General features: G+C 44.5%; 1 protein-coding gene and 1 pseudogene across 2 annotated transcripts; both read right to left on the bottom strand.

The window, feature by feature from the left end:
* Window positions 1-1,738: 1,738 nt before the first annotated feature.
* Window positions 1,739-4,895, bottom strand: LOC101776746 (autophagy-related protein 101). 2 transcript variants are annotated; one of them, XM_004965105.2, is made up of 7 exons: window positions 4,587-4,895; window positions 4,437-4,473; window positions 3,705-3,790; window positions 2,702-2,797; window positions 2,431-2,590; window positions 2,186-2,339; window positions 1,739-2,082 (listed from the first exon to the last, which is right to left on the bottom strand). In XM_004965105.2, exons 1-7 carry the CDS (start codon window positions 4,617-4,619, stop codon window positions 2,079-2,081), a joined length of 570 nt encoding a protein of 189 aa, XP_004965162.1. In that variant the 5' UTR covers window positions 4,620-4,895; the 3' UTR covers window positions 1,739-2,078. The 2 variants fall into 2 exon arrangements, with proteins under 2 accessions (XP_004965162.1, XP_004965161.1); XM_004965104.2 differs by having other exon boundaries at window positions 1,739-2,053; window positions 4,587-4,894.
* A 7,430-nt stretch (window positions 4,896-12,325) lies between these two features.
* Window positions 12,326-13,025, bottom strand: LOC101755011 (annotated as a pseudogene).
* Window positions 13,026-14,888: the final 1,863 nt, after the last annotated feature.

The following is a 14,888-nucleotide window of genomic DNA, read 5'->3' on the forward strand; positions in this document are numbered from 1 at the left end:
TACCTATAGTCATGGTAAACAAACTCAGGAGACATGACTAAAGGAAATAATTTTGAAGATCCACGTTCACAAACCTCTTTTAAATTGTGGAAATTATTTTTTAAAGAGTCAACGGGGCTAGAAAGCCCACCTGAACATTGTTTCTTCAAAGAGATATTACAAGATCAAGAACTCAACCATCACTGTGTGTTGTCAATCAGGATATAATTTAGGTAGGAGGAGAAAGGGAAATACAAAGGATTACAATCTCAGCGCACACGCACTCGACACATGAGAAGCTAAAACTAAAAACAAGAACAAAGAAAATGGCCGAGCTCCACCAAGCATATGGAAATGACAAACAAATAAGTTGCAAAGCAACCCAGCCCACCTCCAAGGGCATCCAGATCGCGAAAGGGAGTCAAGCGCCACGACGAACCAATTTGAGACCAATGAATGTTGGCAACGGGGAGGACTAAGCCCCGCCTGAATCAAGTCATCGCCATCCAATCGGTTCGCAAAGTGAACTTGACATTCAAGGTTGGCCACAGATACCTCAGCAATTCTCAAGTTGCCACCAAGAGCAGTGCCCCATGTCAAGCTGTGCAGAGGTAGAACACCTCCCCGCACACCACGCATACTTTCGTTGCATGGCCTCTGGCAAGAAATAAAGGTAAAGGAGGTTGCTGGAGTGGGAAGAAACTTGTCGAGGCAGTGCAGAGCTGCATGTCACCTCCCATGCACCGAGCACTGCACTTTCATTGCACAACACTTGAACCCAGAGCTGCTTCACAACGCCACCACATCCGCCACGTCGGACCCCAGACCGCAGACGGTCGCATTGAGGCTTGAGAGGGGACTGCCCGGGGGCACAAGAGCAACTAGCTAGGGGTAGTGGGGCCGCGGCAGGAGGACAACCGCAGGCAGAACGGAGATGAGCACCGGCCAGCAGCACCGGTCGCCGACGACGGGATAAGCGCAGAGAAGGGGCGGTGCTGCTGGCGACACGGGGAGGGGGAGGAACGATGAGTGCAAGGCCCCTCCCAGCAACGAGCCACTCCCACCACCACCGCCACCCTGCACCCACCCCCCATCAAAAAACCACATCGCCGGCGATAGGCCCCCGATCAGGAGGTCAGTGCAGGGGGGGCGAGAGCTGACGACGACTGGGAGGAGAGGTGTGTCATCGAGAGCTGACGAGTGACGACTGGTGTTACTTATCCAACCAAAAAATTGGACCAATCCAAGTGCTGCGCCTGCGTCATTCTTGCTAGATGTAGTTTATTATTAAGTAAATATACAGGGTATGAAGTACTAACCAAAACGAAGCTGATACATGAACTTCCAATCCTTTCTCAATTCTCGGGACATTTCTTAAGAGAGCACTATACAAGTGGAACTAACGGAACGTTCTGAGCAAGCTACGGGATGCTGCTGAACTGGAGACGGTTAAGTGCACGCGAAGCTCTGATGCGAGCGTCATTTCTCACATGCTAGCAGCTACCAGTGACCCAGTGAGCAGCAGTAGAATATTGCTCCTTTGCTAAAGAAAGCTAAGGCATATTCCTCTGTGTTGGTTGAAGTCTAAGGATAGTAGGATACAGATATAAAATGTTGGTCCGGGCTTATTGCTAGTATTTTCTTCGCAAAAATTTGGCATACCAAACTGAACCCAAACCCGACCTACTCCATCAGCATCAGTATATATGTACCATTCACATTTCGGAGTGACTATGAAAACAATAGATCTGGCCAGAACTTTAGTTAGAACAATTCAGACCATAGTGAACTTGATACTCAGTAGATTAAGCATCTGGCTGTGGAACAGGCAACATTGTACGGAATGAAAACATTCATTCACAAATATTTACAAGGAACATACTCTGGCAACACACAGGGATCATGTACACTAGTTCTTTCTAAGCATATTACACAGTGACCATGATGGTTAGAAATGCACCTTCACACAGGACGGTTGGCACCAGCCATCTTCAGCTAAAGTGAGCACGGGTGTCCACTATTCAGCACTCTGCGAATGACGTCGGTGTTCCATCCAAATACAGAATCCGAGGAGCTGTCAACACGTCCAAGGAAAAGGGTCACCTGGAGATCCAGATATATGTAGAGAATCTCAACGAAAACTTGTTTGGGCCAACTAAAGGATAGGCCTTGTCACAGGCCGATCAATATCAAATATAGCACTCACCTTGGGATCATGATCTCGTGATTGAAAATTCTGTCAGGGATGGCAGGAATGTGGTCCTTTTTCTCGTTGGCGAAGTTTATGATCTGGAATAGCACTTCGTTAAGCGACGACTCCAATGCAGCACGCCTTGAGCTGGTCTCTTCCAAGTCATTCCCTAGGAGCATATTGCAGAAAATATTAGTATTACATTCCATATGACTAGGATAGCTTCATGAACGGCGTGAAAGTTTAGTTAACCAAATTACCTCCAATGTTTGTAAGCCGTTTGGAGCTGTTTGATTTGCTGTATCTTTTTGAGCTCATGACATGCAAATTGATGAACCATTGTTCCCAATAAATGCGCTCTGTTTTGTTGACAAACCAACCTGGGTTTTTGCTCTTCTCGTCAAAAAAGGACAGGCAAACCTGATGTTCAGTTCAAACACAAATTTTAATCAGAACAAAGGAAATATAGTTCAGAAGCAACGAAATTAAAGTGCATAACAATATCAAAATGACTAGTGGAGTCTTTCAGACCTGGCTTCTGCGATTTGGGTGCTTCTCCACCCAAGTAATAAACTGGTCTATCTTTTCATCTACTTCCTTTTCTAGCTCTGGTAGACCACATTGTACCTAAAGACCGAAACATGAAAGTAAGCAGCAGCAAAGAAAAATGCAAACAAATTTGCAATCATAATTTAAAAAGTTACTAGACTACAAGCAGAAAATATGCAAAGTGATCATATTTGGATGAAACATCTAGAATCTGGCAACATGATTAAGTTGGAAATTGATACAGAAAAAGGACACTTACTCAAACACTTGTTAAAATGTTATACAGTGAAACCTAAATTTAAAAGTTCTAGATCTCTAACGTGCAGAACATCTACTTTCTGTCTGCAGTACCTATGAAGCAGTTGATAACTTGTCTCTGTTGATTCCGAGTATGGTATCATACCTAAACTTAATTTCACATAGTTAGCTCCTATTTTGATTCAGTGATTCCATCTTACCAAAATGTAGATCTCAGCGTTACTAGCACTCTAGCAGTAATACTGAACCATGGTTCAGGGTCTACAGCTAACTGAAGCATAATGATAACACGACCGATTAAATTGGCCATAAGAATACTAGGAAACAGGAGAAGGTATGCATTCTTTGTACTTTGCTTCCCAATCATAGAATATGTGAAATGCCAGTAAACACTCTAGTTACAGATTTAGGTTCCATACATGTTCTGAAATAATTCCATGTCACATAATCCTGTAACTTATTGAATGCTCAAGGCTTAACTATTAAATCTTCAGAAAATTTATGTCTTTGAAGAATATAGATACCATTGTCCCCAGGAAAAAAAATCTGGCTTACACTCATATATTGTGAAATAAGTAGTAGTGAAAGTGCATCTCAGAGACTTTGTGAAGCAAAAGCATTTATAATTTCGAATGGAAGTAGTAACATATGAATATAACTTGCAGACATCATCACATGCCTTCAGCAAATGAAATAAACCCAGATTTTAATGGAGGGAAATACTCACATAAGTAATCTCAAGGAAATCACAGTCAACATCTTTGGGGCGAACGAGGCTGAGAGTTCTATGGAAGAATATGGTATGCAAAATGCCTGCAGCATATTCATATTCAGCATATCCATTAGCAGGTGCTATGTAGTATATAGGACACAGAAATACTCCAATTTCTTATTACTAACAGCAGGACCTGAAGAAAAAGAGAGGCATCTCCTGAGAAATGTCAAGAACTAGTCCAAGTGATGATGCATTGCAGAACTCTACAGACCTCATAACGAGGCCCAAATATGAAAACTTAGTCCGTAGAGCAGGAGCCCAAACACATAGAAAAGGTGAAGAACTCAGGAGTCAGGACACCTAGGACTCTCGAACCTATATAAGCACAACAAACTTTTGAATAATATACAACAATACTGTCAGAATATGATCTAAAGAAAAAGTAAAAATCCTTACTGCATTTATTTTTTAAGTGTCATAATATACAACCACAGAATTTTTGTTCAGTTTCACTGGCTATATGTCCATACAGCATTTATTTTTCCCCAGGGGAGCAACCTAGGTGATCGCAGCCTAGTACTCCCACTAGTTTTCATCATGATTCCCTAACTTTGAAATTAGTGAACATGTGAATGAATCCAGTACATTAGGGCTCGGTGTCATGTTACTAGAATGTCATCTGTTCTGTTGAAACAAATAAAGGAACCCTTAGTAACGAAGAAGCAGAGATGGGAAGGGACTCACATCGCAACACATCCCTGATCTCCGTTGGCTCCAGCTCCTGCGGCCCAATAACCAGTAAAGAAGAAAAAGAAAATCGTCAAAATCAGCGACGACAAAGGAATCGAAACAACCGGAGCGAAACTGAGGGAGGGGATGGGATCGAAATCGGACCAGCTCCTTCAGCTGACAGGTTTCGCAGTTCATCTCCGCTCACGGCTGCTGATCGGGGCGGAAGAAGTCGATCCAAGCAAGCTAGGTCTCCCGCACCAACAGGAGGGACAGTCGATCCGAGGCCGGATAAATCCGCGCTTCCAGCAGTCGAAGAGGGGGGTTGGGACTTGGGAGAGGTCGACGCTGCGACCGAGAGGAAGTTGAGGTGGCGTGCTTCAGCAGGGAAGAAGGATTCAGTCCAGAGTTTCAGATGTGTTCATCGGAGGTGTTTTTTTTTCCCCCTCTCTTCTCATTATTTCCCCAGGAAGTTGAGATAAGGGGCCTAGGGCGCATAGGACCTGTGGTGAAAACTCAAAACTGCCCCAAACGCGAATCGAATCCGACCGTATATCCGTTTAGTACTATCCAGTCAAATTTTGAATATTTGATGCATTTGAAACTTTTATGTGCGATGGAGCAAACTAGCTTGCACTTGAAAGGACTAGTGAGGAGGTGTACACGAAAAAATGAGTCCCTTGTCTGTCTTTAGAAGTAGATAATTTATATACTCTTTAATTATTTATATACGGTTATGATGCAATTTGTTGTTTGATGTAACAGGTTTGGTGTATTTACATAGACTAGAGTCCGCGTAAGGGTAGTAGTGTAAACACTATATGTGGCATAGATCCTAGTTGATCTATCCCACACTTCTCGGTAGCCGTGCTCATTCTTCCAAAATTGTGCTTAGCTCTTGGTCCTTCCCAATGGAAGCAATTGCACAAACATACATTTGCTACCTACTGGCTTGTTGTATTTAACATAATCTGCCACCCATGTCAACTACTAGGCCTCATTTGGAAAGGTTTATTTCAACTTTGGCTTCACCTATTTTGCATAAAACAAGGCAAAACTATCTTGTAAGCAAGTGAAACTTTTATCGTTAGCTTCACCGGGTTTAAATCGTTTTAAAAGAAGCCCTCCCAAACGACCCCTTAATCGCACATACGAAGCTAAACTTTTTTGATAAGCTAGTTTTATTAATCAAAGTTACATTGAATCATACTAATACTTCTTAGCTCTGTTAAGACATACTTTCTATGTTTATATCTATAAGGCGTGGTATGACTTGGCACAGTTTTTCAAATTATACTTTACCCATTCATTTATCTTATATTATATTGTTTATGGTTATAAATTAATGATCATTGTAGAGTATATTTAATTACGAATCCGACAAGTTTACATTATAAAAATAAAAAAATAATTAATCAAAGATTGTAAAATTTAAATCTTGATATGTGTGTGCGCCTTAAAAAAAATGGTAGGAGTATATTGTATAGCGTGTAATTATTTCAAAATCTAGAAAAAAGAAAGACGGGTGCGGTGAGCAAAACCACACAACACACAACAGAGTCTTCAGCATCATCCACCACCGATGACAAGCACTTGGATTGCAAAAAGTGCCATTCAAAAGGCAAAACCTAACAAAGAAAGCAACAGATGCTGCCATTGTTAGAAAAAAAAAACGGACATTGCCATGATCCAACCGGTGAAGGTCAGAACATGATTTTTCATCCTGGGGTGAAAGTTCTTGGAACTCCAGACAAATTAAAAGCTTATGCTGAGGATGGGACACATCAGGATGATCCGCGGTAGCTCCATGCAGCATCAACTCTCGCTTGCCCACAGCAAATATTTCATCAGACTTAGAAGGCTCATGGGATTCTATGCGCTCTTGTTCACACTCCAGTCTATGGCTTGTGAGAGTGCACAAGTGTATCCAATTGAACAGGAGCCCACAATGTGTTTCCTTGGCAGGTTTGCTCCTGAAACATGGCTGAGTTAAGCTTGTTTTGCATCGTTTTGAAAGCTTAAGATTTTCTACATGTACAATTTAAATGCTACTAGAATAATCCTTATACTCCTGCACAACCTACAATTATATTCCCTCCGTCCCATGAATAGAGCAATCCTAATTTTTTTACATATTAGTGATAGCATGAAAAAACTCACATACCCTCATTTATTGACCACATGTAGTTAGTTTTGGCATACAGATCAAATCAATCACTTAAGGTTCCTACTATTACGGCTTTTTTGTTGAATTTTTTTCAAACATCAGAATTGCATTTTGCATGGAACAGATGGTCACGGGACTCGATAATGATGGGATGTGTTTTGCACTGCCCTTTTGCAAAAACAAAGAAAGAAAAAGGTTGGCAAGTCCCCTGGGTTGCCAAAAGATTTAGTACCCGGGCCTCCTTTCTTTCTGGGGTTCCGTCCTCAGCATAAGCTTTTTTCTGGAGCATGTTGATTACATTCTAGGAAACATTCATTCTGTTCCTATAGAAGCATGTTGGAACTGAACATGGCTGTGGCTGTGGCGACATCCATTATTCTGTTTCTATAGGAAACATTCTGCATGACGATGGCAATCCTTCTAGGATTTTGTAGTAAAAGAAAAACTCAATGGCCAACGAACACCTTTTGTAAGTGGCACGTTCAGAAATCTGATTTAACATGCTTTCTGGAGTGGGAGTAACACAATGCGTATCTGCTTTCCGAGTGTCATGGCCTTCTGATTTAGGGAACGAAAATGTCACTTACCATATCACATCAAACATGTGACAATATGGCAATGATGTTTAGCATCGTTTTATCGTTTTACTGAAAGATAATCAACCAGTAAGGAGATGCCAAATGCTACCAATTTGGCTAGTTTCACATCTCATTCAGATTCCAGAACAGCAATGGTCCTCGCAAGGTCATTGCAAATTTTTTGAACTTCGTGCGTCAAGGCTATAACTATATACTGAAAAGGAGATTCAGGGCATAGCCCAGCTCATTTCATGATAGAAGAAGGTAACAAATCAAGTTTGGACAGAATAAAAAATGAAATAGGCAAGAAACACCAAACCCTGTTTCAGCATCTACATTCAAAGGGATCCGTTATAGACAGGTCAGTAACAGGCTTGACATGAGAAAGTCCAAGACCATGACACCCCCCACTGTTTGTAAAATAAAACTGAGCATATCTAGATGCCTTTTTCTCTAGCTGAAGCTTTCTATGCTGCTCTGCAATAAACACTTCGTTGTCGTTGTCGGCTCCAACCTCAAATCTCATGAACTCCAGCATTTTGGCATTCAATACAAAGAACGTCGCAAAGTTAACTTGTGACATCATGCCTTGGTAATTTTTTAGCACAATTGTCTTCAGGCGGATGTCAAGGCATCTTCTAAGATTGCGATGCTTACCACGCCACAAGTTTTTGTCCTTTGCCAAACATGACTGTAAGAAGACAAAAAAAAACTTCCAGATCATTTTCTGATGAAACAAGTGCAAAACAGAGCAGCTGAACAGAATGAACTAACAATTAAGCGCTATTACCTGTATGTACAACTTCTCTAAGCAGGGAAAGCATCTCATTAAGTCGATTACCATATCCAAGCTAAGATTAAATATACAGATCGCTAAAATCTTGACACTTGACGCCACTGTCGTAAAGCAATCTGAATGCAAATTCTTTAGCAAACAGAACACAAAATTAGGGTTGTCTCTATAAATTCAGGTAGTGCCAAACTTCCAGAAATGCAGTAAGATGCCTCTTGAAGACAAGGAGCTACCTGAATTACCGTGGTGCCGAATAACAGATTAGACTCGAAACCATGATCGCACAGGCAGCCCAAAGTCTCCAGTTTGGGTGCTGAAATTACTGATACACGCAGGGCACTACATGGTTTTAGATGGACTAACCTTTGAAGCGAAGGTGCATCCTCAATGATTAGTTCCATACAACTCATGGCAATGCTTCTAGGGCTTGGGGAGTTGATCCTAATGGGACTGAAGCCAGTGCATGCGTTGATCAGCAAGCACTCAAGGACAGGGCAGCCGGCAATGATACTGTTCATTGTACAGTCCGAGATTTTGAGAAATTCAAAGTCCAAGCTGCCTGAGCTGGGGAAAGTGAAGCGTTTCGGCCATGTCCACCAGATCGAATCTGCAGAAGGTGGCCACACGTAGGGTGGCCGAGAATCGGAAGATGGAGGCCGGCAACTGTCGATAGTAACAAGGTATTGCTCCATGAACGAACTCGAGCTCGCGGAGTTTGTCGAGAGTCGAGGATTGGAGCCAAGCTTCGACCGTTGCTGCGAGGTCGTGGAGGTGGGACGGAGGCACGGAGAAGCGGCGGGCGGGGCCGGGGTGAGCAGCGAGGATCGACTTGGACTTGCTCATCGGCGGGAAGGCTGGTGTGGTCGAGGTTGAGCGGGGCGGAGAGCCAGAGGTGGCGCCATCGGGAGGCGAGGGATTGGGTGCGGGCGGCGTCCCTGGTGGGTAGGAGGGAGATGATCTCACCGAGGACGGCGTCGGGGACGCTGCTGATGCGGTCGACGTCGTCCCCTTCTTCTCCTGTGGAGACAGGCTGTGGTTCCTGGGCGCGGGGTGTAGGCTCGGAATGGGGCGCATCCGCCGCCGTCGCCGGAGGCGGCTGCAGCTCCCGTGGCGACTGGCTCGACTTTTCCTCCGAGTCTTGCCTCTCAGGTGCCTCCATTCTCCTCATCTAGGATGGGGGAGCCAGCGCCTCCGTCTCCATGACCGGGGCCGCGGGAAAGTGTTAACGCAAAATTTGGAACTAGGGGAAAGTGTTAACGCAAAATCTGGAACTCAAACTCCAGTGCAGATTTGCTTGACTCTACAGCTTCAAATTGACTCGCGAGTGGTGCAACACGTGCCAGTTAATTTGATCTGAAAATTGATAAGGTAAACATTAAATTTTTGATCCGATCGGCGGCGAAGCCTTTTGAACTTATGGGTAGGCGTTTTTGAATAAACACCACAACAGATAGATATTCAATGTAATTATGCAGTGTAAATAAATAAAGTATTAATGGCATGTAGCATCGGCTATATGAGCCGACGGGCTAAAATAAAGTATTGTAAAACAACAGCCATAAAAGGAGCCCTTGCTAACCATGCACACACCAAATAGACTAACAGATCTAGTCAATGTCTTGATAAGTGTAACTGAACTTAGGCAAGGTAACATGAATGAGAGGTCATTGACATCAATCTATTAACCTAAGAGATTAGAACATAGCAAACAAGGACCTCTTGCCTACCGCTTATGAGCTAATTAAGCTAATGGAATCCTAATTAATGTCATGACCATGTAATTGAAATTAGACAAGGTAACATGGTGAGAGGACATTAACTTAACTAGACAAGCTTGCCGCAGCAAGACCTCGTATGCGTCCTTATTGGCTCAATGACTTCACCATGCTTCTGAGAGAAATTGATAAGACCTGACCGAAGCATCAGCTCTTTACACTAACATGCTGACGTCAAAGGTCCAACGGTTAGCAATACGATGGGTAGGGGTAAAGATCTATCGGACCTAGCATATATAAACTAGTAAAAGCATGCAAGATCTACCAGCCAATATGATCTGATAACTGTGAACGTTTAAACAGGGCAAGGGAGCCAATGAAGACAACCTAACTAGATCTAAGCCGTTCGATAACTGCGAGCGCTTGCTAGAACTAAGAGATCAATACGATACAACTTAATAAAACTAAACAACTCGATAACTGTGAGAAACCGTTGAAGATAAGCAGAATATTGGATAAAACCTAGAAAGTTCTACTTGCAATCTAAGATAACTCGATAACTAGCCACACAACCGAATATCAGAATATAAGACTTAACTTAGAAAGTTCTGATAGAGGTCGTAATGATCGGGTGACGGTACTTACAAGCTCGCCTGAGATCGAAACCGATGCAGTCGTGCACGCCGGAAGGAACTCATCAAATCTACTCTACTCCTGCTCTTAGGGTTTTGGCGGCGTGGCGTCAAAAGTTTGTATTATTTGATTGATGATTATTGATTACAAGGCTCATGAGTTTATATTTATACCCTAGAGCAAGCTAAAATCTTAGTCGAATATGACGTGAACTATTACAGCTATTTCTAAAAATTACTAAAGATAAATCTCTATGCTTTCCCTTATTTGGTGGAGTCGATTTTGCTTTGGAATGGGCCCGCTTGATCTTCCACCGGCTTCTGAAATCGTGGTTAACAATGGCCAGCCTTGGTCAACGCGGCGTTAACTTCGGGCTCTTACTTTCTCCTCTATGGGCTGTCAGAACCTTATCCACAATCGGTTGACTCTGGTTAACTACTAGTGTCAACAGGAAGATGAATTGCGGATGTAGGCGTGAGAGCTGGGTTGGGGCAGCGGCAGCTTTACGACATTTTCTCGTCAAGCCATATCCTCCCTCCTCGGGTCCTATGCACGAACAAGATCCTATTGGGCTGGGCCAGCTTGTTGCTAGCATACATGTTGCTCTAGGGCTTCGGCTAGGCCATCCGCGTGAGAGACTACCTAACAAAACATGTTAGGCCAGTGTTAGTTGACAGTTTCATTGCATAATTACCAAGACTGAGAACTTGGTTATTGTGCCAGTTGAGTGTTATGGGGATGAAACTCCTCTCTTTTCTGATGAAACTCCCCCTCATAAGTACAACAATTTTGCTGATGTGGTAATAAATTTAGTCCCTATTTATTTGAGCTTCTGGGCAGCTTCTCAGCATGAAAAGTCAGAAGCTCAAACAAACAGCAATCTTCTCGTGTAGCTTTCTAAAAGTTGGAAGCTCAGAAAAGTTGAGTATATATGGAAAGCTGGAAAGCTCAGTTTTATGAGCTTTTCGTAACTTTTTGTGATCAGAAAGCTAAACACATCTTCTAAAAGATAGTATTGGATTTTTGAGAAGCAAAAAGCTAGCAGCAGCTCTTTTGAAAGCTCAAAAGCTGCACTCAAACAAACAGACCCGTAATGCTCATAAAACTCCTATGAAACTCCCATTAAGACTGGTCTTAGTGTGACTCTTCTCGAACTCGTCTTTTCCCATGTTAAATTTGCCGAGAGTGAACCGAGGGCAATTCCCTTCCCGGCGTTGATCTCGTCGGATTCCCCTCTCCTCCGGCGGCTTCGCTTCTCTAGCGCTGGAGGATGGGAGGAGCCGCGATTTCGACGGCCTATGTACATGTGCTCTACTATTGTCTTAGTATCTTGTGTGTTAGGGTTTCAGTTACCCAAGGCAGAGCTTTGATTCTTTTGCTTTCTCTGTCTTGTTTCCAATGATGGAGATGAGGCAGGGGGTTTGGCTTCATCCGATGGCTACGATGTCCATCGCGTTATCTTCCCTCCAGGCGATCTCCGGCGGCGGTGGTTCTTCCTCTACTTCGGATGCATTTCCTATCGTTGAGAAATCGGGTTTGGTTTCTTTGTCATCCATAGAATTAGGGTCGCCGGCGATGCTACCCATGTGCCTCGATGATGATACGGCGTGTAGCGGTTCACGTGTATGTCGATGATTTTGATGTACCAACTTTGATGTGAAATCATACAAAGGTTCTTTGTCGAGAATGGTATCGGCTTCAAGATCATGCTCCCCTATCAGTGGTGGTGCTATGCTGGGTGGCTGCTCCTACCACCAGCACTGTATACTTCGGATGCATTTCCTATCATGCGACTAGGAGTTCCTTTGCATGGACTTCGATGTATTTTTTGTTTCTTTCAAGGATGTCATTGTAAGGAATGTGTTGTAACCTTACATCTATACCTAATATTAAAGTGAGGTTGTTTCTTCCCACCGTCGTGGTTGTTTTGTAAAAAAGTCCCTCAACTTTTTCGTAATCAACCCGCAGTCCTAGGAGTTAAGCTGCCGTAGTTTGTTGATGATTTGCAAAAAAGTCCCTCAGCTTTTTCGTAATGAGGTACCCATGATGAGGTCCCTGCTCTTGCGCATGGCGGCGAGACCCTTGTAGTCCTCGAGCACGGAGATGACGCTGGTGAGGTGCCAACGACACTGATGTAGACAAGTTTCACGAGGTAGGCGACGATGAGGAGGAACGCGAGCAGCCCCACGAGCCCCGACCCATTATTCGCGATGACGAGGAGCCCAAGGAAGACGACAATGAACACCGCGTGGTACGCGAAGAGGAGTGCGAAGGTCGCGAGGAACGTCGCCGTGAGCCTCCTCCATACCCGAGGCACGACGGAGAGCACCCGCTGGAAGGTGAGCGTGTTGTGCTTGGCGGAGTAGACGGAGGTGATGGAGAAGACGGCAGCGGCGGTGGCAAGGAGGGAGAGGAGGAGGAGGGCGAGGAGGTAGGCGGCCTTGAAGTAGAGGAGGGCGAGCCAGTCGGATGCGAGGTGGGAGAGGAGGCAGCGCTAGGCGTCGGTGACCAGGGTGGAGGAGTCGCGGTGTCGTTGGTGTTGATGTGGGTGAAGAGGGTGTGGGAGATGGCGATGTGGAGGAGGAAGAGGGCGGAGAGCGGAAGGGTGAAGGCGGCGGCGACACAGGCGAAGAGGGGCTAGTGCGGGCCGCGGAGGATCGATGCGGAGGTGGCGTAGATGCTCACCGCCCCAGGAACTGTAGCTCCTCCGCACTCCATGGTCTTGATCTAGGGGTATTGGTTTAGTTGCTTGGGGTGGGTGGGGAAGGGAGGTAGGGATTGGGGAATTTCCTTCAGGCCAGGGGGAGGAAGGAAGAGGAATGTGGATGGAAGGCTCTGGAGGATGGAAGCAAGGTGGAGAGAAAAAGAGAAAAAAGCCACTTCAACTTGAAAAAAGTCCCTCAACTTGTTTGTAATCAACATGCAGTCCTTGGAGTTAAACGGATGTAGTTCTAGACGATTTGCAAAAAGGTCCCTTTGGTTCTCGCTTGCGTGTTTCTGCGGCCGCGATGCGTCCACCCCCTCCCTGATTCCCACGAATCAATCCATTGTCACGCACCGTCCGCCATTCGCCCGTGCCTCGCTGGCCTCGCCGTCCGCCGCCGCCGACCCCCTCACCATCCACTGGCCGCCCGCGCCACCGCCTGACGGCATCCATGCCCGGCACCGGCTGCCGACCAAGCAATACACCCAAGAACAAAATAGAGGACAAAGGAATACCACTAACCAGCAACAACGAAATTTGACATCAGTATCTAGACGTCAATCGTTCATAGCTACAGCACCACCACACAACTCCTACTGGCCAGGTGGCGAAGGCCGGATGTAGCAGATGACCGCAAATCTATCCAGTGATAGGGAATCGCGCGGCAAACAATCGACAACACAGTAGCGGGAGAGCAAGTTAGCGGTGGTGGGGATGCAATGCAGGAGGCCAATGAGGAAGCAGCGACAAAGCGGGGAGACAATGGGGGTGCAGTGCAGGGGCTCGACGAGGAAGCGTGTGACAACATAAAAAACTCAACGTTATAAAACAAAACACGAGGGAACTGTGATTAGTTCTTGATCTCGCCTGATTAGCACAAGGGAACTACGCGGTGGTTTCCAGACCGGCGAGATCAAGAAAACAGGCACAATGCTTGGGCTTTGGGATAAGAATGGCATGCTAATCAATTTTTTAAGCCTGTGGGACCTACATCAAATAAAAACCAACGTTATAAAAGAAACAAACTTGGATCCTGTCAACGCAAAATCACGCAGGGAGGTCTTGGCGACTATAGGAGAGTGGGTTTGTTGGTGGGCGCTGCGATAAGGCTTTCAGTACGGCTGTTGTTGTTGAGTGGAGTTGTGTGGCCGCGTTGAGGTCTCAATCCAACCGGTTGGCTTTGGCGGTTGAGTTGTGTGTTACCCGCGTTGATGTCCCAATCCAACCGGACGAGTGTAGGTTGTTTCTTTCTTTTCTTTTTCATTTTCCTGCCTATGGCCTCTCAGTGCCGTAGTCTTGTATTTTTCTACTATGTCAATAGAAACTCGCACTGTCTCATGCGGTTCGTTAAAAAAAAGAAGCACTATCTCGTGTGGTTTGTTAAAAAAAAGAAACAAACGACAAAGATAAAAAATGAAGGAAGAAAAAAGTTATATTCAATAATTCAGGAAGAAAAACCAATAATTCAGAAAGAAAAAATATCAAATTATCACCCAAGCTTTGCTTCATGTGGATTGGGGCTTCCTCCCGTGCAATGCACGGACATATTTACTAGTAAGTAATTACCTGGTTTTCTAAAAAACCAAAGCATGTTAATGAAAAAACCCATACACCATGTTGCTAGCATTAAAAATAGAGCACATAATTCAGAGAGTAAAAGGATCACCTACGTACGGACCTACCAAATCATTGGTGCATCAACTCACAACCAAGAAATATAGTTGCAGAACTGTACTGCCATGAATCACAGCCCTTGAGCAAACAGAAAAAGTGTATTTTTCATCCCTCAAGTATTGCAAAAGTGTGATATTCATTCTTCATGTTTCATTTGGTGCAAGTTAACCCCTTAACTAATTATCGGTGCACTTATCATCCTC

Source organism: Setaria italica, chromosome IV, assembly GCF_000263155.2.
Source record: "Setaria italica strain Yugu1 chromosome IV, Setaria_italica_v2.0, whole genome shotgun sequence".
NCBI classification, from domain to species: domain Eukaryota; kingdom Viridiplantae; phylum Streptophyta; class Magnoliopsida; order Poales; family Poaceae; genus Setaria; species Setaria italica.

Coding starts and splice junctions, on each gene's coding strand:
- LOC101776746 (XM_004965104.2), bottom strand. CDS start 4,619: ATGAACTGCGAAACCTGTCAGCTGAAGGAGCTG. Junction 2,591..2,701: donor ACCCAAATCGCAGAAGCCAG/GTCTGAAAGACT, acceptor ACTGAACATCAG/GTTTGCCTGTCCTTTTTTGA. Junction 2,340..2,430: donor ACGGCTTACAAACATTGGAG/GTAATTTGGTTA, acceptor ATATGCTCCTAG/GGAATGACTTGGAAGAGACC.